This window comes from Cervus elaphus, chromosome 10, assembly GCF_910594005.1.
Source record: "Cervus elaphus chromosome 10, mCerEla1.1, whole genome shotgun sequence".
NCBI classification, from domain to species: Eukaryota; Metazoa; Chordata; class Mammalia; order Artiodactyla; family Cervidae; genus Cervus; species Cervus elaphus.
Genome location: NC_057824.1, coordinates 48,344,883 through 48,371,760, shown reverse-complemented (window position 1 = coordinate 48,371,760; position 26,878 = coordinate 48,344,883). Strand labels below are relative to the sequence as shown.

The 26,878-nt window shown below is 56.5% G+C and overlaps 1 protein-coding gene across 6 annotated transcripts in view; it reads left to right on the top strand.

Moving 5' to 3' along the window:
* Positions 1 to 26,525, top strand: part of CUX1 (cut like homeobox 1) — a 348,569-nt gene extending 322,044 nt beyond the window's left edge. For 4 of the 6 annotated variants that reach the window (XM_043915053.1, XM_043915054.1, XM_043915052.1 and 1 more), the window contains one exon: positions 320 to 9,969. In XM_043915053.1, coding sequence (XP_043770988.1) covers positions 320 to 1,028 — 709 coding nt within the window. In that variant the 3' untranslated portion in view covers positions 1,029 to 9,969. Of the gene's footprint in view, positions 1 to 319; positions 9,970 to 17,782; positions 17,911 to 18,646; positions 18,714 to 19,210; positions 19,321 to 22,179; positions 22,297 to 23,374; positions 23,459 to 24,025; positions 24,083 to 24,487; positions 24,569 to 25,342; positions 25,408 to 25,621 lie in introns of those variants that run through there. The other 2 variants (XM_043915056.1, XM_043915055.1) reach the window with 1 other exon arrangement.
* Positions 26,526 to 26,878: the final 353 nt, after the last annotated feature.

The following is a 26,878-nucleotide window of genomic DNA, read 5'->3' as shown; positions in this document are numbered from 1 at the left end:
CATTAATGTTGGTGGTCCATCCTAGTGAAGAGGGGACTGGCATTCCAACCAAAGGACAGGTTACTCAGAGACCCCGAGCCTGGGAAACTTTCAGCTGGGAGGGTTGCCGGCTCCTGGCTGGGGAGGATGGGGTGGCTGTAAAGAGGGGCTCCACTTCGGGCCGCAGGAGCCTGAGCGGCTGTCAGGCCGGTGGGAGTGAGATGTCGGGCAGTGGGCGGAGATGGCAGGACGCCTGGGCCGCGAGGGAAGGGACACGGGGCACCTGTGCACAGGTGCACAGAGGTCCCCTGACGGCGCCCCCACTGCTTGTGTCTCGTAGGTCTCGGATCCGCAGAGAACTGTTCATTGAGGAGATTCAGGCCGGGAGCCAGGGCCAGGCCGGGGCCAGCGATTCGCCGTCGGCCCGGAGCGGCCGGGCCGCGCCCAGCTCAGAGGGCGACAGCTGCGACGGCGTGGAGGCCGCCGAGGGCCCGGGCGCCGCGGACGCCGAAGAGTTGGGCGGCCCCGCGGCCGCCGCCAAGTCTCAGGGAGGGCCGGCCGAGGCGGCTGCGGCCCCGGAGGAGCGGGAGGAAGCGCCGCGGCCGGCAGAGAAGGCAGAGCCGCCGCCCTCGGGGACCCCGGTCCCGGACGCCGCCGCCGCTGACGATGAGGGCCGGCCCCGGGCGCCGCCGCCGCCGCCGCCACCCGAGGGTCCCGCGGACGGCCCGGGGCCCGTGCCAAACCCCGTCGCCGCCGCCGCGCCCGCGGCCGGGGAGGACGCCGCTACCTCAGCCGCCCCGCCGGGCGAGGGCCCCTGCCGGGCCCGGGACGGCGCCGACAGGAGTTCCGCTTTGCCAAGCACCAGCGCGCCCGCGGCAGCCCGCAGGCCCAGCTCGCTGCAGAGCCTCTTCGGCCTCCCGGAGGCGGCGGGCGCCAGGGACTCGCGAGACAACCCCTTGAGGAAGAAGAAGGCCGCGAACTTGAACAGCATAATCCACCGCCTGGAGAAGGCCGCCAGCCGCGAGGAACCCATCGAATGGGAGTTCTGAGAGGGCGCCGCCCGCCCGCCCGTCGCGCCGAGTCTGGCCGGGCCGGGCCAAGCCTGACCGGGCCGGGCCGAGTCTGGCCGAGCTGGGCTGAGTCGAACCGAGTCTGGCTGAGCTGGGTCGGGCCGGGCCGGGCAGAGGGGCGGGCGCCGACTCCGCGGCCAGGACCGTGTTGCGCACTTAACCGCCCTGCGGGCCACAGGGCAAAATCGCCATAGGCCAAGGTGCATATAGAAAACAAAAGGAGCATTAAGCCCAATCTATGTCGTGTTTTCAAGGAAGAAAACGGAAATGTGTAGTCGAGCTTTTTTGTACCCTGAAGTGTTTTTTTTATTGCCCTAAGTGATTTCCACAGGTTCTGGAATAACTCTTACAGCTTTGCCTTGCGCCCTCCTCTTTTCGTGTGGGCTTTAAAAAAAAAAAATCAAACCCACATATTAAAAGGGGGCTTTTTATCTGCCATCTAATGGCTTCAGAGCGATAATACACTATTATCTTCTTAAACCAGGAAAAAAGGGGAGGGGGGGAATTTTTCAGAAAAAAAATTTAAAAAAGAAAGTTTTTGTAGCTGTTCAGTTGCCACTAAGAGATTGCACAGTCAAACCGACTCTAAACACACTAGTTTGGATTCCTAAATATTTTCAAGTAAAGAATCTTCTCCTTTGAAACTTTGAATTAAAGTAAAACACATTTACTCCACATATTTTTTAACAAGAAAAGTCACATCAGGAAAATATCAGATTTTGTGGTAGCTGACGTAGTGTTTTCTTGTACGTGAATAGAATCCTGACATGTAGTGCACATTGATCCATAGCTTTAACTGACTCTGGGCTTTTGCTGACCAGGGTTTGTTTAATACACTCCATTCTAGGCCAAATCAGGACAAAAAGAAAAGATCCGAATCTAGGTATTTTATAATCTGCTTTTTAACCTCTAACCGCAGAGCACGCTGATCAGACCTCATATCTTGGAGGTGTAGGAGACAAGTTAGAACTGTAGCATGTACCCGTTCATTTTGTTTAATTTATGGTGTCTTATGTCTGTGTTAGTGCGTCTTGCACATGTGCGAGCGTTGAAAGAGAGGAGGAACGTGTAGGCCGCGAAGGTCGCCGCAGGCAGATCTGGGGCCCCTGGGGGCCCCTCGCCCCTCGTAGGCAGCAGTCTTTCCGTGACACAGAAGGCACCTCACCTCACACCACTCTCCCGGGCGCCTGATGGACTGAGCCCCACCAGGGGACGCCACTCCCTGGGCCTGGGCAGGGCTCGTGCGTCCGCCCAAGCACGCGCATAACTCTCTCTCTGTCTCTCTATCTGTCCCTTTCTTCCCACCACAAGCACTGATGACTGTTGACGTCGTGGGAAGCCTCCTTCCTTCCCTGCAGAAGAGAGAACGTGGCAGTCTGGGCTCGGCTCCCACCCCCCGTAGTCTCACACCAAAATGTTGATGCTCTTCACTTCCAGACCAGATCATTGGCCCTCCATTCATTTTGCCTCTTGGAACGTTCTTTTTATGCACAGTTTAGGGCAGTCTAAGTACAAATCAAAAGTCTAACTTGTCTCTGATTCCTCCTGTCGTCTATGTGTATATGCGTGAGAACAGAGGTGTATGAAAGTGTGCGTGTGTGCGTGTGTGCAATTTTATATGTCTGTGTATTTTCCTAAGTACCTGTGCACACATAGAGTGCATTACTGCCACCTTTTTTCAATAAGCTGTTTTATCAGTTATGGCTTCTACAAGTTTGCTAATTTAGACTCCTTTATTGCCATATCTTTAAACTAACAATAGATGATTTCGGTATATATATATATTTTTTTTTGCTTATTTATAGGTGCTGTATTTTATTATCTGATTGTTAGGAAGGGATGAAAGGGGCAAATATTCTTTAGAGGGATAGACTGCCGGCAGTATTGGGTATAATTTACAAGATGTAGTTGTCATACTGTATATTACTGATTGAAACCTTTTTGACCGTATTGTGTATCATTGAAACCTTTGTCTTAGGTCAACATCTTTGGATGACATTTTAATGGTGCATTCATTATTTCTTAAGTTTAATTAATATTACCTTTTTTTGATTTGGGGGGGGTGGGAGGGAGTTCTAATTTTAAAGGTATGCTCCCGCTATTACACCTCAGTGTGCTTGTATTAATTAACTTGTAGGACTTTGACTGTAAGATGTGAAACCACATTTCTTGCATGACGTTTTAGAAATTATGTATTTCATTTACAGTCTTTTAACCTGCAACTGCAGCACTTAGTTCAAGTTTTTCACAAATTTAAGAGTCACTACACTAAAGACAATGCCTTTTCATGAAGAAGAAGTTTGCAGAAGGCTCTAGGAGGCTGGGAGGCAGGCCGTTTGTCTTTTGATGGTTTCATATCATTCTGAATTTGAAATCTGGTTCAGTGAGCAGAGAATTCAACACGGAGGAGCTTAAGGGGAAAATGGATTCCCATCTGGCTGAATCCAGGTGCGTTGAGAAGAGGGCGTTTGCATCCGTGACCCTCAGGACAGTGAGTAGCAGAGCCCCTGACAGTACTGTGGTGTCCTCTCCACAGAAACCTCAAGGAGGAATTTTGTCATCACATGATGAGTCTCCAAATACCCGACTTTCAGTAGAAGAAAAGCAGGGCGTTAACAGGGAACGCCAGGGTAGTGTTTTCGCTTTAAAGGCATGACTGTTATTTACTAAGGTGTTAAATCGAGGAAACTGATAAAGTATAAATCTGTCCATCCTCGTGGCCAAATAGTAACGTCTAAAACAGCCACTTTGGCTCTTCCAGGCAATTTAGTCATTTTTGTTGGTTTTGTTTCTTTTTTTAAAACTAGGTTATTGTTGATTTCCATTCTGTCTTTTTTTGCCAGACTTACATCTGGGTGCTCGATACAATCAGTTGGTTAAATTTTGCTTGCAGTTCCATGTTTGTATTCTTTCTCTATTTTTTTTTTTTAACTGCGATCCTAATCCTATGATCTCTTGTGTTTAAGCTGTCACTGTAATACTTTTAAGAGCTGCCACTAAATAACAGAAACCTGGGGTGGGGTGCCCGCCTCCTCTTTGTGCCCCTCAGTCTGAGTCCAAGGGTTGGTCTTTCATCTTGATAAGCAATATTCAAGTGCCTTGAACAGCATCCCCTACATGGGCTTTACCTTCCGCTGGCTGGCGTTCCAAGCAGTAGCTCCCACAGGCAGCCGACCTCTTCCTCTTTCCGCTCCATCAGTTTAAAAAGCTGATTTGTACCTCTCCCCTGGGGAAAACGGTTCCGTAGAAAACACTAACACTTAATTACAAGCTCCATTATACCATTTTAAATGGCTTCTTTTTGTTAATTGGAGGCAGTGTTCATAACTTAGGTTTTTGCCATTACTTAGCTGGCTAAGTGGAGGCTCCGCATACAATCAGTGTTCAAGTTCAGCCTCTTGACCCTTGGTTCCTGCCCACATTCTCTTGCGGTGTCTGAGGTAGAAGGGGCGTGGCTTCACTCCCGCCTCCTAGCTTCCCAAACAAGACCTCTTCTCTTGAACTTGTGGATGAGTCTTGTGATTTCTGTCTAGCAGGTTACCCTTCTTTAGGAAGGATTACCACAGCCATCTAACTCCAACTCAGTTTTCCTCGGAGCTTACCTGCCGGAAGAACATCGCAACACAGGATGGCTTGTGGTCAGCAGACTGGGGAGGCATCTCCAGGATCTGCCAGGATCCTGACTTGTACGACCACTCTCAAGTCATGGCCACTATGTCTGGGCCAGTGACCAAGGCAGAAAGATAAGAGCTCACGGCTTCTCTGGGACAGTTTCCCTATACTTCCAAAGCACAAATGCCTCCCTGCTCATCTGTCTTCCTCCTGTGGGCATCTTTGTGTCTCCCTACTTAAAAGCCAGATGTGCTGGTTGGTGGTCCAGACCCAGAGTGCAACAGAGCTTTGGGTGAAGTGTTCCTGTCTGCTCCCTCTGGCTGTGAGAGACCCTCCCCAGCTGCCCTCAGCCCCAGGAGGCAGGAGACACCCGAATGCCTCCATACCCAGGGCCGCCACAGCCCCGTAAGCAGACCAAGCAGAGGGCAGGTTGTACGCAAGCTCTGGCATCCGCTACCAACCCTAAGATCACCCAGCAGTCGTGCCCTGAGAGGTTGGGACAAGAGTCGCCGGACAGCTCTGTCCACAGGCAGGTGCCTTCCCGCCTAAAGTTGGCCTGGATTTCTTTGTTCTCCCTGAACTCGCGTCCTGTCGTCCTGTCGTGCACAGGCGATCATTGAACTCTGTTGACTTTCTATGCAATGTTCTTCATTCCTCTGATGGTAGGAAAACAAACCTCCCTGAAAACAATAGAGGAGCCAGCAGGAGCAACACTCCCGTCCTTCTGGGAGGAGCACACAGTGAAACGGTGTTGGTGATTTCCTAGATCTTGAGCTGGGGGACAACAGCCTTTGCCTTAAATGCACCACAGCAGACGCCTCTCGACAGGCCTATAGAAACCAGAGTCTGCCCTGAGCTATCCCTGGCCGCTCCCCTCTGAGGCCAGTACGCCAGCTGCTCAGGGGAGACAGAGCCCGGCGAGGTCAGGCCTCCCCGACAGGCTGCAAGTGGGATCCCTCCCTGGATGTTCCCCCCCGCCCCGTGTCATTACACTCATCTGTCCCCGTCTACCTCACTAACCACGCTCCCACCGGACCTGCCCCCGTACCCCTCAGAACTGCGAGGCAAGTGGGATCCGGAAAGAGAAAACATAGAAGCGTGGCGTCCATGAGTGTAGCTCAGCCTGGTGGGCAGGCGGCTTCCCTCTTGTAAGCACAAGCCGGACAGATAGCTGTGCTCTGCGAGGCGCAGGGATCCTCCTCTTGGCCTCCACCTGCTCCTGAAGCGCTCACAGCTGTTTCCTCTGCAGGCAGGGGCGGCCTCGGGCCCCGCGGGGCCTTGTCTCTGGCCTGCCTGCGCACTCTGCCCGTTCCCGCTCAGCTGTTAAGATCGGTCACAGCCGCTTCCCTCACCCCGGGCTGCCCCTCCATGACCACATAAGGACGCCTCCCCAGGATTCCCACCTGGCACGGGGGAGCTCTGTTGTCTCTGGCACTGGAAAGTTACAATCTCAGCCCTTCTGTGAGGTCTCCATGGGAAGCATCCCAAGGACAGGAAAGGATTTGGCCTTCCCGAACCCACACGCCCAATCTTCAGGTGTGTGATCTTTTCTTCCCCAAAGAATAGGCCAGTTTCTGTGCTGTGCTGAAGAAAACCAGCTCCCAGGGCTGCTGGTTGGGTGTGGGTCCACCCAGTCTGGTGGCCTAAGTGTTCTCTTGATGGAAGGAATTTGCACGCACTTACTGGGAAGAACTCATATTTAGAAATCCGTCCCCCTCGCTGTGCTGTGGTTTCTTTGCGCCTTGATGGTGTTAGGGCAGCCTTCGTGAACCCCAAGGCAGAGCTCCTGCCCTAGGTGGCCAGGTGGTGGCCCGGGACTCCCAACACAGTGTACATCTATTTCCCGGTGCAATGAATGTCAGTCCGCCAGCACACCTGCTTGCTAAGAGGATGGTCCAATTTAACAATGTTTCTCCCATTCGGATTCCGTTCTGCCTTTTGGTAGATGAAAACTACCAGGAAAAAGAAGGGAAAGGAAGTTCCCAGTTGAAATTCCCAAAAGATCAAGGCTGTGAGACGCTTAGAGATGTACAGAAAGCTGAGGCCAGAGCACTCCGGTTGTGGGGGCGCAGTGTAGATGGAGGCAAGAGGGGGGTGGGGTGTGGGCAACGAGGAGCTGAGCATAAAATGAGCCCCGCCCCAGAGTCCGCCTTTCCCCAGCAGCCTGGGAACCTCATCCTTGGTCAGGGAAGAAGATGGAAATGTAGTTCCTCCACCATCAGTCCCATGATGGGAGCTGTCCCTGCCTGCCCAGGCCTTGCCACTAGCCTTCCATCACCACCTCCCCTCCAAAGAGACTGTGTCCATGCCGTCAGTGGCATACTCCCCATTTTCATTTTTGGATGAAGTGACATTTAGCTTTAACGAGACATTTCCAAAGCGCCTAGTCTCCTCCAAAATGCTAACTTTAAAAGTTGGGCATCGTAGGTGAAAAACCTTTTTAAAAAAAAAAAAGGCTAGTGAAAGACATTAGGCTAGGCATAAATGCGCACTTCCCCATCCTTGCTATTAAACATTTAAAATACCTTTGAGTTGCTTTTCATGGATCATTATAGCTTATCCAGTAATGTAAAGAAGTAAAGTCTGTGTTACTGTAATTCTTGTAGTGTTTAGGCTCTCATTTCTACCACAAAATATGCTGTATGCTATGTATCAAGCTTTCTGTGAACAGAAAGGAAAGGTGCCTTATATTCCAAAGTCGTGGCTACACACCCCTGTGGACAGTAATCAGAAGCACAGTATATACAGAAGCATTGGGACTTCCGTTGGTGAAACCAGATACCAGTCAGCAAGATGGATTGAAGTGGCACGGGGCTCCTTTTGTTTTCTGGTTCTCTTTTTTTTTTCGCCTCCGTTTTTCGTTTCCTTTTTCCTTCTTTCTTTCTTTTTTATGTTCTCATAGCTTGCTTTAAACAAAAAGCACTTAAATAGATGACTATGTGTAAAAAGCTCTGTGCAATAGAAATCATTTCCCTTCATTTTTAAGAGAGAACGTATTGCACACCAAATGGACTCAAAGTAAGCTTTAGACCAGGATGATTCAGGTTGTGGAGGAGCAGGATGAGTTTGTTCACTGTAGTTCCATTTTGTTCGTGAACTGAAGGGAAAACGGGCCTCCCCAGCACTGCCTACCCCCCTGCCCCACAACCCCATCTCAGCCTGCCTCTTGCTGACCGCCATGCTAGTCACGCAGGGCCCACGGGCACCCACCAGAACTTCTGGCTGGGGCGGCAGGGCGCGTGGAAGGGGCCTGCGACTAGGCAGCTGAGAACCCTCCCCAGTGAGCGTGTGACCACAGGCGTCCCTCCCAGCACTTCACCTTTTTCTTGTTGAGATGGATCGACTGCTACTGACCCCCGCCCCTCCACCTCCCCGCAGCGTGCGTGAGGATAATTATAAAAGGATATTTCCTTGAGGAAAAAAAAATTGTTTAAAAAAATATTTCTATTCTATTTATTATTAGGTTAATCATAAGTACTTATCAGGAGTGTATTGTTATTTTGTGTCATTGTTGTTACCATAAATGCTTCTGACTTTCACTCCAGCCTTTGCTGTCTTCGGCCTCCCTCCCTCCCCCACCCTCAGAGACCCAAAGGGTCTGGGGGATGTGATCAGAGGGCAGAGGGGGGCTTCTCTGAATCAGCTGTCCCTCTGCAGAGTAGCCACTCAAAAACTGGTGGTCTCCATCACGTCTCACTTTTCAAAACGAGAGAGTTGATGAACAAAACAATCTCCCAATGTTAAGGAAGCGCCGGGGTTTGAAGTTGGCTGGTGTGAGGAGCTGTAGAGGAGACTTAGAAAAAGCAAAGCTCGGTTCCCCCAAAGCCTCCTAGAGCCTCTGGTCAGACTTCTGGGTTCATGACGGTTCAGGAGCCCCGGGGCAGGGCGGGCGCGGAGGCCTGCCTGGTCGAGCCTGACTTCGGGTGAGAGAGGTCTCTGGCAAGGCTCACTGGGCTGACGAGTTTCCATTGGCTTTTGTTACAGTTGTTGTCGTTTTCCTTGCCTACAAAGTTGGTCAAAACCATCTTGCGGAGCAACCGTGTTTTTCTGTCCTGCTGTGGCTTAAGGACCCACTCCAGGGGAGCAGAGGGGGGAGCCCCTTTCCCCCTTCCTGTGGTTAGTGCGGAGGAAGCATGGGCCAGGGGCACAGCTTTCCGTGGAGAAGCACAGCCAGCAAGACACCCAGTGGCTTGCTCATTGGGTGTCAGGGTGGTGGAGGCTGAGGCTGGGCGCTGCCCGCCGCCCCGAGGCGGGGCTCCCAGAGGGCCTGCTGACCCCCGACTCCCTCTCCGTGTCACCCACGGCTTTTCCCCCCTCTGACATCATCTGGCGTCCTGATTCTGTCCTCTTTGAAAGCCCCCTGATGAAACAATGGCCCCATCCCTCCCCCTGCAAGGGTTTCCATTTCCCCCAAGTCGTCTATGCATTTCTCTCTCTCCCTCTCTCTCTCTCACCGTTTTCTGCCTCATTCCTAGAGAAAACGGGCATCTCATGTGCCACCCTCTGAAACACGCCCCCTCCCCCCCACTTTCAGGAAATGCTGTGCATTTTGGAGACGTGAGGATTTCATCCAAAATTTTGAAAGCATTTGTGGACAGCACATTAGAAAATAAAAATGGGAAAAAGCAAAACGAAAAGGCGGTGTGCCCCCACGTCCCTTTCCACTGAGTAAGACCTAGCTCTTTGCGATTGTGCAATAAACTACTTGCCGTGAGAGCAGGTGGCCACGCTCCTGCCCAGACTACTAACTAACACAGCACAGGATGGCCGGCCGCGTGGGGGCCTCTTCCAGACGCCTCCCAGTAAGCTCAGCTCCCCCCCCACCCACCACCACCCTGTCTCGTGGTGTCTTACGTTTTAGCAGTATTTTATATTTTCTGTAACGCACTAAATCTTAGATGTTTTTAGAGCTCGTTTGTTCATACTCACAATCACAGATTTTTTTTTTTTAATCCTCACAATGACCCAATTGACCAAAAAAAAAAAAGCATCATTTTTGTACAAATAGCTTTGAGAAAAGCCTCTGTTGTGTTGCTGTGACCCATCTCCGGTAACATTTTATTTCTTGCTATTTGTTCTCGACACGAGAAGTCAAAAGTTGATCCGCCTGGCATGGGGGTGGGGGAGGCACCCGTCGTCCCTTCTGTCCTTGGTTTAGCCATACGACGTTTGTTCTCAGCACTGTACAACGGTCCCTATATGATATGGAGAAGCAATATCACTGTATGAAACTCACACCATGTATTATTATTATTCACTAGCACCCTAGGTGTGATAATTGAAGTAAATATCTTTTATACAAACACAAGAACGTGTGGGTTGTTTTTATTTAAAGGGCTCTGGCCTGAGGAGGAGCAGCAAACACTTTTCATTCTGGGTCCAAAGGGCACCTCGAGCACTGCCTTCCTCCCGTGCTTCCTCGGGCGTGTGGCGTCGGGGCCGGGTGTCGGCAGAAACCTGGGTAGGATGCGCGGGGGACCTGAGGGCCAGCTGGCCCCGCTGTCCACGGGTCTCCTTCTGGGTACACATGAGGCCCTGTGTCCCCGCTGGCTTCTTGGCACCGCTGGAGCCTGGCCCTCCCAGCACTGGCTTCCTTGTCTGTGAAACAGGGCCACCACGTGTCTCACAGGCTTGTGAAGACCAGGAAGGGTGGCCGACCACGCCCTGGCGTGGCCCTGGGCTGACTGATGGCCGCAGCCGGTGCCCGGCCAGCCGCCCAGCCTCAGCCTGCGGGTTTGAGGGGCATGGGGAGGGTCTCTCGCTCTGTTCCCTAACCCCTGTGATGTGGAGAAGGACGAGCTCAGGGCACCTGTGAGTGCGGGCAAGTGAGTGAGAGGAGGAAGGAGGGAACGGTGTCTCGTGGGCTTCTGGAAGGATCAGGCTCCTGAGAAAGGGCCTCTCCAGCCAGTGCTCGGGGCTGGAGGCGGGAGAGCCCCGCAGACGTGGCTGCCCGGTGGTCCACAGGCTTGTGACCAAGGATGTTTCTCGTCTCGGGATCTAAAGGGTTGGAAGAGAACCGCCATCCTCCCCGGCCTTTGACTGGTGGGTGGGGGCGGAGTGTATTTGTCGATTGTGCCTTGATCTGTGCGTTTCAGAATGTGAAGTTCCCACTGGTGATACAGAAGTGTGAGCTAAGCTAGACTCAATGCGCCCTCCACAGGAGACCCTGAAGCAGGGAAAGCCTCCGCACCAGAGCTGGGCCCTCCCAAGCCTATCTCCTCCATCACCCGGATGTGGAAGTGTCCAGAGCTGCCCCCAGATGTCTGCCCATCTCCCACCACGGGAGAAATTACGTAAAATCAGTAAGGCTCTCCCAGTTTGGCACTGAAAAAGACCCCACTGCAATCATTTTCTGTTTGCTAGTTTAGGTACACCCCTACTTTTAAAAAATCCTTTAAATTAAAATATAAAATGTAAAAAAAGAGAAAAGAAAAGTACCTATCACAAAGTCTTTTTACCCAGAAGCTCTCCCTGCTCTTGCAGTGAGATTTAATTAAGCAGAACTGCAATTGCACGTGGTTTTGTGGCACCGGCTCCTGTCTTCGTAAACAGCCAGCACCAGAGGCAGAGAAGCAAGCATGATTTGATGTGCCAACTGCAGTCGGGCGCTGTCCCCACGCGGGCAGTGTTCAGCCTCCCTGGGCACAGCTCTTCTCCTTTCTCTCTGGTTAAGTGGATCTGAACAAAACTGTACCTTATTTGCTGCACTGGGGAATGGCAGGTTTATACCGCGTAAGGTGACACGGTGATATTATTAATGTGCGTGACTCATCCGCAGCTTGTGTTTTAAAGGGCTTTCGTGTGGCAGCCTCGGGGTGTGTTGCTACTACCTCCTCCACGGCCCTAGATGTTGGCTTTGCGGGGGGCAGAGGGGCATGCATTTTTCGGATCCGCTCCCAGGGAGCCAGGGTAAGAACACAGGGGACTGGGGAGAACTGTTGTGTTGTCGGTGGGGACTTGCAAAAGGGCTAGCAGATTCCAGCCCGGTGTGGCCTTGAAGTGGGAGGAGGCGTTTGTGATGGACAGGCAGCGAGGACACCCAAGTGGAGGGCAGCACGTGCCCAGAAGCAAGGCGACGATGTGGCGGGTCAGTGGAGCAGGAGGCCGCGGTGCTAGGGTAGGGTGTAAGTGAGGGGATGCATTTGGAGGGGGCTGTGACCATACCGTTGGTAAGAACAAAGCCAGGTCTGGAGGTGACGTCTCACCAGGTGATGCTTTTTCTATGAATAACATCAAGAAGGAATTCAGATGTCGCTGAGAGTGTCTGCAGCCATGCAGGGAGTGACGGGGCCCCAGCCAGGGAGGATGTACCCCCACCCCACTGGAGGCTCCCAGCAAGTACGCACCCACTGGTGGGGTGCAGGGTCGCCCTGGGGCTCCGCTCTGGCAGATCTGCAGGCAGGCCCAAAGCCAGGGCATGGCCTGGAGGGGCCTGGGTGAGGCCTGAGTCTGAACCAGGTGGTGGGTCCAGCCGAGGCCAGCTGACCCAGCCAGGCTCCTGCTGCCTCTGCCCCCTGGGAGGCCCTGCAGCCTGGGGACCCCTGTGTAGGCTCCCACCGAGTCCTCTAGGGAGGACACAGTGCTTCTCTACCAGGCCAGACCCTCCAGCTAATAGCACACTGAGGGCTCACCGTGGGCCACTGCTCTGGACACTGGGGTTACAGCCAGGAACAAACAAGGAGCTGACCTTCCTGTGGGGGAGGAAGATGATAGATATAAATGAATCACCCGGCCGCTTAGACGGTGATAAGTGTTATGGGAAAGAAGGCAAGGGGACGGGAAGGACACGTGGAGGGGTTAAATTTTAGATAGGTAGTCCAGGACTTCCTGGGGCTTCCCAGGTGTTACTAGTGGTAAAGAACCCACCTGCCAATGCAGGTAGACCTAAGAGACGTGGGTTCAATCCCTGGGGTGGGAAGATCCCGTAGAGGAGGGCATGGCAACCCACTCCAGTATTCTTGCCTGGAGAATCCCATGGATTCTGGTGGGCTATAGTCCACAGGGTTGCAAAGAGTCAGACACAACTGACTCGACTTCACACACACACACACAAGGACTTCCCTGGTGGTCCAGTGGCTCAGAATCCATGAGCAACCCCGATGCAGGGGACCTGGGTTCAATCCCTGGTCAGGGAACTAGATCTCGTGTGCCACAACTCAGAATTTGCCTGCTGCATCTAAGACCCGGTGCAGTCAAATAAATAAATAATTTTAAAAATAAATAAATAAATAGGCAGTTAGGACAGGCCTCACTAAGAAGGTAACGTGCAGACAGTCTTGACAGAGGCAAGGGGATGAACCGGGCAGACGCCCAAGGAAAGAACGTTTCAGGCAGAGGAGGCAGCAAGTGCAAAGGTCCTGTGGCACAGAACCGTGCCTGGAAACCAGTTCAACTGGAGCAGAATGACCAACAGGAGGGACGGGCGGCGACGAGGTCAGAGAGGCAAGGGGGAGGCGCGGCAGGTGCTGCCTGCTGGGGCTCTGGCTGCTGCTACCCCAAGGGACACAGGGGATGATGGGGTTTGAAGGGAGGATGGTCTGGTCTCACTGTTTAAAAGGCTCTCCTGGTCTTGCTTCATGACTAGGTTCTAAGGGTGAGGGCAGAAGGAGGGAGAGCAGGGGCTCTCAGTCGGCCACAGTCCAGGTGGGAGTTTGTGACTCGGACCAGGTGGGGGCAGGGGTGAAACCGATTGGATTCTGGATCTAAATGGAAGGGAAAGCCAAAACAAGCCATGTGACAGCGGAGCTGTCAGGAGGGATAGGGAAGGGCAGGGAGGGCCCCAGGGGTTTGGTCTGAGCCACTGAAGCATGGCCTGGCCTCTGCTCCTCTCAGCCCTGAGGACATTGCCTCCTGGGGCCGTGTGCCAGGGGCTTCTGCTGGAGTGAAGCAGGCTGAGGGAGTGGGGAAGTCAGGCTTCAGTTTGGACCTGTTAAGTCTGAGATACCATTGGAGGATGAACCCAGGAAAAGGAGTGCACTGGAGATGCCCGTGCATTGGAGGGTCGTCGGCTTATAATGTCACCAGAGGTGGCCAGAGTGAATGAGAGCTGAGAGAAAGGCACGCAGGGGCAGCACCCTGGGTGCAGCAGCATTGGGAGCTTAGAGGGGAGGACCCGCAAAGGAAACCAAGAAGGAGCGGCCAGTGGGGGCAGTAGGCCCGGACGGTGCCCTGGGAGCAAGTGCTGATGAGTCAGTGAGATGAGGGCTGAGAAACGAGGACAGAGCCAGGTGCGAGGTCATCGGTGACCTTGGCCAGGACCGTTGGCATAGGGGGTGTCCAGGTCTGACGGGGAAGGTTTAAGGAAGTGGAGACTAGGCAGCTTCCTCAGGGAGTTTTGCTGAAAGGGGTCATGGAGTCAGAGAATGGCGGGGGCGGGGGGGGAGCAGGTGGTGCATTTCAGATGGGAGAAGAATGTGCTTGTGAGCTTGTGGAAAGAAGCAAGGGCTGCAGGACACGAAGGAGACCTGCTGGGGAACACCCTGGCGGCGGAGCCAAGGCGCTGGCATCTCAGGCACCGTCTCTGGCCGCCTGTGGGCACAGAGCGGAGAGGGGGTGGGTGTGCTGGCTGCCGAGTGCCTCTCGGAGCCCTCCAGGCAGAGAGACAATGCTGACTCCCCCAGAGCTCCCGCCTGGCTTGTCTGTGGCTGACTGAATAAAGGGATCCCCCACCTTCAGGAAAGCCCCCGGTGTGATGCCCCCAGGCCTTACCCCCCGACTCAGATTGGGATAAGTTTCTGCCTTTGATCGTCACTCCGCTTTCTTTCTCCCCTCTGTGAAACGTACGCCCTAGAAGGCCTTCCCGGATTCTCCCAGGGCGAGGTCCCATGAACCTTGATAAGGGGAGGGGGGCTGTTTTGTGCCTGCCTGACATGGGCAAAACATTTCAGAGGCAAGGGGTTCTCTCTCCACACATCCCCGCCCCCCCCCCGCCCCCTCCAAGACGCACCCTCTCCTCCGGGCTGCACATACCCCATCCTGCAGCGTCCTCCTGACGACCCCCTGTCTCAAGCACGCCCCACCCCCATCTGGTGTCCGTCTGAAGTGGGCTTGGCCTCACATCCCCCCTCTGCACCCCTGCCACCCCTCACTCCACCACCACCCTGACCAAACTCTCCAACCTTTCTTGAGATACCGGCGACCCCTCCTTACTCACGGATGGTCCCTATTTGACTTGGGGCCTTAACACGCTTCCTCCTGACCTCACCCTGCGTCCTGCCACGTCCTCTCTGGGCCATTCCCGGGACACCCCAGAAAATGTCAACATCCCCAAAAGTCCTGTTCAGGTGTTCCCCAGCCCCCTGGAGGTCTCCCCGACCTGCATCTCCAGCCTCAGACCCCTGGGTCCCACTTCCACCATGTGCATCCCTCTAGCTGTTCTACTAAGCACTTCAGGCTTGCCAGAGCCCAGCTATACAGCCACTCGCCCCTTCCCCATTTGAGGGGTCAGTTCCAGGCACGGGCCTACCCGCGTGGGTTCTCTGCGACAGTGGGGATCACGGGTCTTTCCAGGACCTTCTATTGCCTTGCCGCGGGGCCAGAATTCAAGCCCAGGCCTGCCAGACTCCATCTCAGGACCCTCCCCTGACACCAAGTGGCCACTCAGCGACATGATCCCAAAACCTCAGTCTGCGTGTTCCCACCCCCAGCAAAGGAGACAGAAGGAAGGGAGGGGTGGCAGGTCTCCCGCCGCCCCCCAGGGCCCTCTGGTAGCACTGCCCCATCGCCTCTGCCGCCCCGCCTTTGCCCAGCTTCCCTGTGCCTCCTGGGCAGTCACCTCCACGCCTGCCAGGATGGCTCTTGGCTTCACCCAGAGACACTTCTTGGGGGACAGCCACCCGCAACACTCAGCCTTGCACCCCTCCTCGGTGGCTCACCGAGTGTCTGGGAGCGTTGGCAGGAGCGGCCGCGGCCTGGCGCCCACTGGCCGGGGGGGCCACGTAGGACAGAGGGCTTGCCGTCAGGGACCTCGGTGGGCAGGGGCCTGCATGTCCACCCCCAGGGCAGCAGACACGAGCACACGTGCGAACCCCCCCACCCACGGACGGCTCCTGGAGCTGCGAGTCGCTCCTCCCCCAGACCTGGCTGCGAGATCGTCTCACCTGCGTTTCGTCCAACCTTCCAGCCGCCCTTGGGTCCCCGCGGAACCGCTCGGTGCACACCTCCTGGGCCCGGACACCGGGCTGCCTCACGGGCTCCCCAGCCTCCGCCTTGTCCCTTCTGCCCCTCGGGGTGGGCGGCTGCCCACCGAGCCCTCTCTGGGCTCCCCATGCTCCTGCTCATCCCCAGAGGTCTGTCTGCCCGGCGCCGTTTTTGGACGTGCTCCTGTTTGTGGCCGTCCCTCTGGACACCTAGCACCCAGAACCGAACCTGTCCCCTCCCTCGGTCCACTTCACCACTAATCATGCTGCCCTCTGCCTACACCTCAGCACGACTCCCGTCCACCTCCCTCCTAAGTGTATGCGATGCTCACCAAGGCCTCTTTGCCCAGCCCAGGGGGTGCTGCATTTTGGGGGTCTCTCTGGGCCCTGCAGGCTGAAGGCCGGACCTTAAACCTGCCCCCCACAGCCTTCCCTGCACGCCCCAGCCCTGCCCTCGGGTGCGGCCTCTTTCCCCGCCCCATCTCAGACCCCTCACATCAGGCAACACCACCTACCCGCCAGGTGAAGAGGGGGCCCAGTGGTGACAGACGGGACAGGTCCCCTCGGGGCCTGAATCCTGGCGTGGGGAGGGCATCATCACGGCGGGGGTGCACACCCTGGGGGATCTGGTCCCAGGCCGGGAAGCCTTGGTAGCTCCGTCCGTACAATCATCGTATCCGACCGATCGGACCGTAGTGAGATGTGTAAAGAGCTTGGTGTGCAGCCTGCACCGGGAGATGGAGCAGGTGCGGATGAGCAGGCTGCACGGTCTCTGCCCAGAGGGCCCAGGACCATTCTGCCCTCAGCTCGAGGCCTTGGGACATTTCTGGGGCCACACTGCCCTCTGGTGGCCATACTGTCTACCCTCAAAGGCCTCGGGCCTGGGCCACCATCCCTGCGCAAGGAGCAGGGTTTGTCACTGTGTAAATGAGGCCCAGCAGCGCAGGCCGCTGCCCAGAGTCACAGCCACCCAGACGTAGGGCTGCCGTTCAGCCACTCAATGTCCGACTCTGCGACCCCGGGGAATGCAGCACGCCAGGCCTTCCTGTCCTTCACTCTCGCAGAGCTTGCTCCAATTCAGGTCCATCAAGTCAGTGATGCCATCCAACCCTCTCATCCTCTGACACCTCCTTCTCCTCCCGACTTCAATCTTGCCCAACATCGGGGTCTTTTCCAATGAATCGGCTGTCTGCATCAGGGGGTCAAAGTAGTGGAGCTTCAGCGTCAGTCCTCCCAACGAGTCTTCAGGACTGACTTCCTCCAACCCGGGCCTGTCCTCTCCTGGGCCACTGCTGTCCTCCCTGCCGACGGCAGCTGAAGGCACCCACGGGGAGACTCATCAATGACTCCCACCCTCCCAGAGCACGGGGAAGTCTCCACACAGAACTGTTTGGGATTTGCTTTATTGTAAAGACGACACCCGGTGCTGGGACAGGGGAGAGGGCCCCGGAAGCTGGGGACCAGGGAGGTCCCAGGGGCGCCGCCCCATCCCTAACAGTGTGCTGAAGCCTGTTAGGGGAGGGGCTGAGCCGGTTTGAGGTCCACTCCCCCCCGTCGGGTCTGAGGGGGTCTACCTGCCCCCCACACACCACCCACTGTACCTCCCTTACCTTCCCCCCCTTCTACCCACCAGGGCTTCCCTCTGGTCATTATCCCAGAGCATCAGCCGTGGAGAAAGCTCAGGACTCTTTGGGTTCAGCCTCTTTGCCCTGCTTGACGGGGGCCGTGAGGCCTGCAGAGGGAGAGGGGCTGGTCACTGCGGAGCTGGGGGTTGACGGCGGCGGTCGGGGAAGGCATTTCTCCTAAATCTCTGACCTGGGCTCCTTCCTTCCCAAACCCAGAGAGTTCTTGGGCAGAGTGAGTTCCCACACCAGGAGTACCCTAGGGCTGGTCCCCCGGGCAGGGGCACAGGCTGTGTTGGGAGGCATAGAGCAGGGCGCGCACCTCGGGTCCCTCTGACAGCCACGTCTTCCTTTGGCCCAGGGCGCTGCGCGGAGCTGCAGGTCCACGTCACCGAGCTCACAGCCACGGCAGCCGAGCAGAGGGAGCTGATCGCCCACTTGGAGCAGGACCTAAGCACCATACAGTCCATCCAGCGGCCGGACGCCGAGGTGAGCCCGCCCCCCGCCCCCGCCCCCTCCCCGCCTGCCCAGGCTGCCTTCAGCCTCACAAAATGCCGACTTTCCAAGCCAGCCGGCCCGTCCTTGGGCAGCTGGTGTCCTCTGGGCCCACGCTAAGCCCCACAGGGCCTGTCACCTACAACCTCCGGGGACTGTCTGCTCACTTCACCACAAAGGCCCTATTCGGGACAGCAGGCCGCAGGCTAAGGGCACAAAGGCCCCTGCTTCTGGGCGCTGGCTTGGCCCTCGGCCCTGAGAGCTCTGGGCAGAAGCAAGGCCAGGACTATCCACCCATCCCACAGCTAGAGGACCCCAGGCCCCGAGATTAGGAAAGGCCAGAGTCCCAGGATCCTCAGGGGTCATCATCACATCACCCACCTCATTTCCCAGACAAAGAAGTGGAGCCCAGGGAGAGAAACGGGGCTGGCCTGGGGCGACACAGCAGGCTGGCGGGCAGGACCGGGGTCAGCCAGCCTCCCGTGCCCGTCAGGGCTGAGCAGCCGGGTGGGAGCCCCACGCTGAACTCCGGCCTCAGGGCGAACCACCTGCGCCTTGATGGCCCCCGTGAGGCACCCTCTCCAGGCCCTCCTGTGGCCACCGCCTTGTCCAGCCCCTGCCACTGGACCGCCCCACCCGCCCCTTGCCATCTGCATGCTTGGCCCCCTGGACGGCTGTGTTCACTGCCAAGTGTGGAGACGCCTCGCTGACCTCTCCCTCCCACCTGCAGGGCGCAGCGGAGCTCGGCCTGGAGAAGATTCCCGAGCCCATCAAGGAGGCCACCGCCCTGTTCTATGGTAAGGAGGGACCCAGGCCATGATGAGCTGGGTGGGAGAGGGGGACGGGAGCCAAGGTGGTGTCACCTGGGTCCTAAAAGCACACACCTGTCAGAGGAGGCCAGGCCCCCGGGCCAGCAAGGCAGCAGAAACTCACCAGAATGGTGAGCCCCCCACTTGCCCCTGAGGCCTCAGTCTGACACCCCCACCGTGGGAACCCTGACCGGCTCAGCCCTGCTAGGGGCCTGTCGCAGGCTGGTGGGTGTTGATCAGCTCCCTGGTGGGGGTGGGGCCCAGCCCTGAGAGGCAGCCAAGGGCTGGAGCGGAGGTGGCCCCCGAGTGTTGAGGCCAGGACACAGTGGCGATGGCAGGGCCACCCAGTCCCCTCAGTGTCCCTTTGCTTCCACCCCATGGCACTCAGCCAGAGCCCCCTCGGAGCTGGTGACCTGAGGGCCCCCCACTGGGCTGTTCCCCCCCCACCCCCCACTACCCCCAAGCCACTGTCCCCTCCATCCTAGGACCCTCGGCACCTGCCAGCTCCCTCCCTGAGGGCCAGGTGGACTCGCTGCTGTCCATCATCTCCAGCCAGAGGGAGCGCTTCCGGGCCCGGAACCAGGAGCTGGAAGCGGTGAGTCACGTCCCCCCCTCCCCGACACTCCACAAACCTGAGGACAGGGTGGAGGACACACAGGTGTAGGGAAGAAAGACGCGTCACAGACCACAGACCTCAGTGGGATTAGATTTGTTCTGTGTGGTCAGGGAGGGATGCCTAGAGGAGGTGACATCACAGTGGGCTTTGAAGGGAGAATCAGACCCTCCAGGTAAATGCGTGAACAGGAAGATGGGGTCAAGGAGCCGGAAGGGAGTCCAGGGACAAGACAGAGAGTCGCCAGGCAAGGTCCCTACTGCCAGGCTGGGGTGTGATGGAAGGGCTTAAGCTGAGGACCAACACTGCCAGGATGGAGGGTAAGAAGGTCACTCAGGCAGTCAGTCTAGAATAGAGGCTTGGCCCAGGAAGACAATTTGGTGGCAGTCACCATGGTCCAGGAAGAAACATCTCAATCAGGTGGAGGGGTGGGAAGCAGGGGCAGGTCCCAGGGAGGCGGGTCTTGAACCCTATGAAGAGGAACAGTCTAGAGAAGGCCAGGCGCTCTGTGGGGTCCGAGAGAGCCTGCTGTCTGCTAAGCACCCAACTGGTGACCCTCCTGGAGAGAACCCATAAGGAAAAGCCAGTCTAGTCTGCAAAGGTGACCAGCCCGGGGACTTCCTGGGGGTCCAGTGGTTAGGAATCTGCCTTCCAATCCAGGGGACACAGGTTCAATCCCTGGTCTGGGAACTAAGATCCCACGTGCTGCAGGGCAACTACAGAACCCGCACACCACAATCAAGACCGGACACAGCCAAATAAATTAATTAATTAAGTATTTGGGGGAAAAAAGGCAACCAGTCCAGCTGCACGTGGGTCTTTCACATGCAGTGTCCCCTTGGGGACTCTGCAGACCCCTGCCTCCATCCCACAGAGCCAGCCAGCCCAGGTCCTCCGATCTCTCTCCCAGTAGAAAGAGGAGCCAAGAAGGTTTCCATCTTCTGAAAGAGTCACCGCTTGAGCAGGCGGTGAAATATCTCGCTCCCTCCGCACCCGCAGCTCCCCCATGGGGCAGAAAGGGTTGAGGTCTCCGGGAGGGCGACATTCACTGAGCACCCATGCAGCCCGGGCCCCATGCTGGTCCAGTGACAAGGGTGAACCAGATCCAGTGACCCCCTGTGATCTGGGCTCCAGAGCAAGAGGCTTCAAATGGAGGACCATCAGGACAGCTCCCCTCACAGCTACCTTTGTGAAAGTGGACGGGGAACACCCATGCCCCTCGAGGGCTGGGGACAATCACCATGGAAGGCTAGGCAGCCCTTTAAAAAGGTCTTCAAACTAGATCAAGTGGGGTGGAAGGAGTATTTATAAGATTGTGCCTTCTGCTTTAAAAATCTAGACTTTCTTGTTTACCATGTATGTGTTTTAAGTTGTGGTAAAATATACATCTGGAGGAGGAAATGGCAACCCACTTTGATATTCTTGCCTGGGAAATTCCGTGGACAGAGGAGCCTGGTGGGCTACAGTCCATGGGGTTGCAAAGAGTCAGACACGACTGAACACGCAAAAGATGCATCACTTAAAATTTATCATCTTAACCATTTTTTTTTTTTTCATCTTAACCATTTTTAAATGCAGCACAGTGGCATTAAGTACATTCATGTTGTTAGGCAACTCCCACCACCACCCATTTCCAGAACTTTTTCATCTTCCCAAACTGAAACTGCACTGTTTAAACACTCACTCCTCTTTCCCTCCTGCCACGTTCCACTATTCTATCCTGTCTCTATGAATTCGGCCACTCTACATATCTTATATAGGTGGAATCATAGCATATGTGTCTTTTTGTTTCTAGCTTATTTCACTCAGCATAATGCCCTCCAGGTTTATCCATGCCGTAGCATGTGTCAGAATTTCCTTCTTTTTTAAGGCTGCATAATATTCCATTGTGTGGCTGGACCACAGTTTGTTTGTCCTTTCACCTGTCCATGGACACTTGGGTTGCTCCGCCTTTTAGCTCTTGTGAATATGCTGCCATGAACATGGGTGAGCAAGTTATCGCACAGTCCCTGCGTTCTTTGGGGTGTACACCCAGAAGTAGAATTGCTAGGCCATACGGTGATTGTATTTTTAAATTTTTGAAGAACTGCCACACTACCACGGACATTTTTGCGCTTTTGAATTTTTCACAATGTGAAGAAAACACCTCTTTAAGCATTTTAATAAGTTGGAAGATGAGTTTACATGTCACTTTGCCCCTAGGTTGGCAAACATTAAAATCACATATTGTATGGTTTCATTTATATAAAATGTCCAGAAGAGGCAAACCCATTGAGACAGGAAGTAGATTAGTGGTTGCCAGAGGTCGGGGGAGGAAGGCATGGGGAGTGAGTGATGACAGGTGTGGGGTTTCTTATTAGGGTGATAGAGATATTCTGAAATTAATTTTAATTAACTGATTAAAATTAATTTTAATTCTGAAATTAAATTATATATTAATTTGCATGTTAAATTAAATATGCAAATTAAAGATGGTTGCATAACATTGTGAATGTATTGGAAAAAAAAGAATTATACATTAAAATGATGTTTATGTTATATGAAATATATCTCAACAATAATTTTAAGCTGATACCATAAACAAACAACATGAAGACAGTTACCCAGGAAAATAAGAAAAAAAAAAAAAAAGAATAAAAGAAAGTGACCCAAGGACTGTGACTTCTGCCTGCTGTGGTCTCCCTGGGCTTTGAGCAGAGGCTGGCAGGTCTAGGATGTGACCTCAGGCCAAGCAGGGGCTCGGGGTAGACAGAGTGGGACCCGTGCCAGCATGGAGGCCTCTCCCCCAACTCCTTCCGCTGCGGGCCCTGCCCACCCACTCACCCACCCGGCTGCCCCCAGGAGAACCGCCTGGCCCAGCACACCATCCAAGCCCTGCAGACCGAGCTAGACAGCCTGCGCGCGGACAACATCAAGCTCTTTGAGAAGATCAAGTTCCTGCAGAGCTACCCTGGTCGGGTAAGCGCCCCCCGGCCCCCTGCTTCCAAGCTGAACAGGTCTAGGGAGAGGAGTGGTCCCAGCAGGACGGTTGGGGGCAGTGAGCTGCTGGGCAGCAATGGGCCTGGGATCCCCAGAGACCATCCCACACACCCCGCCCCAGGCTTACCAGCTATCCTCCCTAAGCTGTGGAGCCCTGATGGAGTTTTGTTCATCAGAAGCCCCAGCCAGGAGGTAATGAGGTTCGGAAAGAGGCAGGGCTCACAGGACTCAGGCCCACGTGAGTCCTCTGTGAAATGGGGGGACCCACTAGTTGACCCCAGGATCTGGAAATTTAACCCTAGGGATGTTGAACATACAGGACAACTGTGGGGGATTCGTATGTTTTAAACTTATATTTAAAAAAAAAAATACCAAAATTGGGTCCAACATTCCAAAAACCTATCAATCAGATTGGAATAGAAAACTACCCACTCTATTCTGAGCCGGGAGGGTTCTCTCAGCCCCCAGGGCTCACAGGAGACCACCTCGTTCAGGAAAACCCTTCTGAGGCCCTGGGGAGACGGAGTGGGCAGAAGGATGGAGTGGTGACGCGCTGGCTGGGGGACAAGTCCAAGACTCAGCCACCCGCCCCCAAACCACCAGTTGAAGCTGTTCTCAGGCCACCAGAGGGCGCCCAGGCTCCATGCGAACTAGTTCTATTTCACTACGTGGCCTGCTGCAGGGCTGGGGGGCGGCCTTCATCTCCCAGGTGCCGGCCTGTTCCCCACAGCCACCCTGCACTCTCCCAGCGAAGCCCCTCCAGACCCACCTCCCTGCACCGCGCCCCGCCCTTGTACATTCCAGCTGCCCTCGGGGTCTTGGTTCCCCCTACCTGTCCTGAGGCACGGTGACCCCGACCCCAGGGAGAAGACCCCTGATCCCGGGCAGCGCCCCTGGACACAAGGCACCATATGTCACTCCGTCACCCGGGGCCCTGTCCCCGCCTCCACCGTGCGGAAAGGAGACTGAGGCTCCCTGTGAGGCTGTCGGGCTGCGGTCCATTGGCTCTGGCCCTCCTCCGGGTGCGCTGACCGGGTCTCTCCTCCCTTTCCTGCAGGGCGGCGGCAGTGACGACACGGAACTGCGCTACTCAACCCAGTACGAGGAGCGCCTGGACCCCTTCTCCTCCTTCAGCAAGCGGGTGCGTGGGCCGGCCGCGGGGCAGCCCGGGGCACCCACCAGCTCACCTGGCCTCGGGCTCCCTGTGGCCCCCCTCCACCAGCCCTGGTCTCACCCTGCACCCCCCCACACACACTGCACCGTGACACCCCAGACCACCAGGGCAGCCCCCACACTCACTTTGGTTCCGGGGAGGCCTGGGGTCCACCAGGGCAGGCCTGGAACACCAGCTGATGCTGACGGCCCCGTGAGGGTGTGCAGCTGTGACCCGGTTAACCCCAGGTGTGCACTCAGGGGGGCAGGCACACGGGCAAAGAGCTTCGCGGTGTCAGGTGACTTACGGTGGTGGGGAGGGGGCTTGTAACCCTCCCTCCCCTGCCCTGAAGACCCTCCGTGTTCAGAATCGGCCACTTCAGAGGGGGCAGCAGCTTCCGTCACTGGCCCTGAGTGGGACTGGGCACCAGGGTGCCCCTGGCAGCCTCCACACCCCAGAGCCCTGCAGGGACAGCAGGGCAGGGTCCCTCTCTGCAGTGAGCTGGGGCTCTGGGGGCCTTTGGGGGTCCTCCCCTCATCCCTCCTCCCCCTTCAGGAGCGGCAGCGGAAATACCTGAGCCTGAGCCCCTGGGACAAGGCCACGCTCAGCATGGTGAGTCTCCCCCCACCACCCCACCATGCCCCCCAGATTGGGCCTGGGCCTCCAATTCTGGGCACCTGGTCGCCTGCCCTCCAGCCCAGTCTGGAAAGCCCCAGGGACCCCGCTGCCCCTCGCAGGCCCGGTCGAGTGGCTGTGTAACCGTAGCCGGGGGGCGGAGGGGGGGAGCGGGTTGTCTGTCCGTCTCCGTGACAGCCCCATTATGCACGGTAGATTCTAGACGTGGCCACACGGGGGCGCCATTCCCTAGCATTCCTGAGGCCCCGCGTTCCCAGCCTGAACGCTGGAGCGGCAGCCTATCTTTCCTGCCCTTCGCTCCCTCGGCTGCCCTGGGTGGGTGAACCCGGCAGCGGTGGGTGAGACTCGCCCCACCCCACTCACGCCTTGCTTGCTCCCCAGGGGCGGCTGGTTCTCTCCAACAAGATGGCCCGCACCATCGGCTTCTTCTACACACTGTTCCTGCACCTCCTGGTCTTCCTGGTGAGGATCTGGGCGTGGCCAGGGATACATTCACCACTGTACCCCCCCACCTACCGCCGCCTGCACAGAGTCTGCGCTCGGCCACTCTGTCCCCATCGCGGGCCTCTGGGGACGACAAGCCCGCCCAGCAGGCCCTTTAGCTGGGGCACCAGCCTGTGTGGCTCCACGCAGGGCCCAGCTCTGGGGCGGGGGGGGGTGCTTGGTGGAGGGGAGGGCCACTGAGGGAGGCTGGTGGATGGGAAAAGAGGTCTAACAGTAGAGTCACTGCTGAGGGACAGCCAGGTGGGCCGCACAGGGAGGGGACACCTTGAGCTGAACCTCCTGAGGGGCAGAGAGGCATTCTAGCTCCCGGGCACAGCACATATCGGGGCCTGGTGGTGCCCGCGTGTCCACCCAGCAGAGGGAGAAGCAGGGGTAGGCGCGTGCCTGTAGAAGCCTTCAGCCTCAGGGACCCCTCACCCCCAGCGAGGCCACAGTCAAGATGGCCCCTATATGGCCAACCCGGGCTCCAGCTCTGACCCCAGGGCCCAGCCGGTCCTGGTGCTGCCAGTGGTGTGCCCAGCAATGCTGGGGATGGTAGCTCTACGCCCAGGCCTGTCTGACCAACTGTGAAGCTGGTGGACACGAGAGGTAGCATCTCTAAGGTGCCCCGCCCCCTCAACCTGGGGCTGCGGCCACAAGAAATGTCACGTGTCAGGAAGCCAGGCCCAGGGGCAGCAGGTGGACGGCCGGAGTTGCTGCAAGGCTGCTGACCATGTCTCTCCCCCGGGGCAGGTGCTCTACAAGCTGGCGTGGAGTGAGAGCATGGAACGGGACTGTGCCACCTTCTGCGCCAAGAAGTGAGGACCCACCCGCGCCCCACTCGGGCCCCCGCTCGGCCCCCAGCACCACCCTTATGTTCTTATGTTCCCTGTCCCCACCCAGCCTTCCATCACTGCCCGCATCTGGTCCACCCACAGGGGCACACCCCCTGGAGACCTCCATGCCCCCCGCCACCCCCACATTTCTTTCTTTTTCACACTCGGCTTCAACAAATGTTTCTGTGGCCCCCAGGTTCGCCGACCACCTGCACAAGTTCCACGAGAATGACAAGGGGGTGGCCGCCAACGACCTGTGGCAGTGATGTCCCCAGGCTTCCCCGACTCGACAGTGATGGCTGCATTCCCCTGCTTGTTCAGCTGCTGCTAATGACTTAGGCTTCCCTGGAGAATCCCCCGTGTAGATGACTCTTGCCCTCCACCCAACAGTGCCAGAGGTCCCCAAAGTTTCCTCGGGCTCCGTTAAAAGAGGGTCTCAGCCTCATAAGTCTCCCTAAGTCCAGAAAGCTCTCGAGGCCAAGCCAGGCTGGGCCACAGGGACCCCCCTCAAGTCCATCTCAGGCTGGTGATCCAGCCTGGGTCCCACCCAGCAGCCTGACCTCTAGCCCTGGGGACAGAGACCTCTTGGCTGTGATACTGAATTCCCACTGATTCTGGCCATGGTTAATCCAGTTGGGGTCCCCCGGGCTGTCCCGGGATCCCCTTGGGCTCCCCTCAGATCCATCACCATCCCTCCAAGGCATGGAAGCTTTTCCTGGAAGGACAGCGGGGTTTGAGTCCAGCCCCCTGCACCTTCCTTTATCATGGCCCCACCCAGCCCCTAAAAGAAAGGGAACTGCAGAGGGCAAGATAGTTTGTTATCCCCTCCCAACCCCTTAGACGCACTATGATTTTTGCTTTCTTCTTTAGCAAGATATTCTGGCTTTTAGGTGAGGAGGACTCTCCAGTGAGCACCCACGCCCCAGGCTCTTCAGACCCAAGGACTGGTCTGAGGGGCCCAGGGGGCTTCTCAGCCACGAGCTGGAGGTGGGCCATCCTGGCATGGCCACCCCGGGGCCACTGGCAGATCTTCCTAAGTTAGGTTTGCACCTGCGTGTTCAGCTTTGCACATTTTGAATAAATGCCGTGTTGCAGCCACACCGGTGCCCCTGCCCTCTGTGATGGTGAGGGCACAGGAGACTGGCGAGCGGGTTCCTGTAGCAACTCCCCCAGGAGCTGCGGCTGGACCTGATGGCTGCTCTGCTGGCATGGGGCACGGTCCCTCACACGGGGGAAGCCTCTCCCCCTTTTCTCATCCCCGAAATTCCCTGAGTGGGTCCAGAGCTTTGCCGAAACCCAGGCCCACAGTCTGAGTTCCCTTGAGCAGACAACCCAGCCAAAGAGACATCCATTCCCTTTTTAAATCTGCCTGTCAGGCTGCGGTAGGATGTGTGATGTCAGTTCCTGGGGACTCCCGGCTTCCCTTTCTGTGTACACTGGAGCCAGCTCTCTG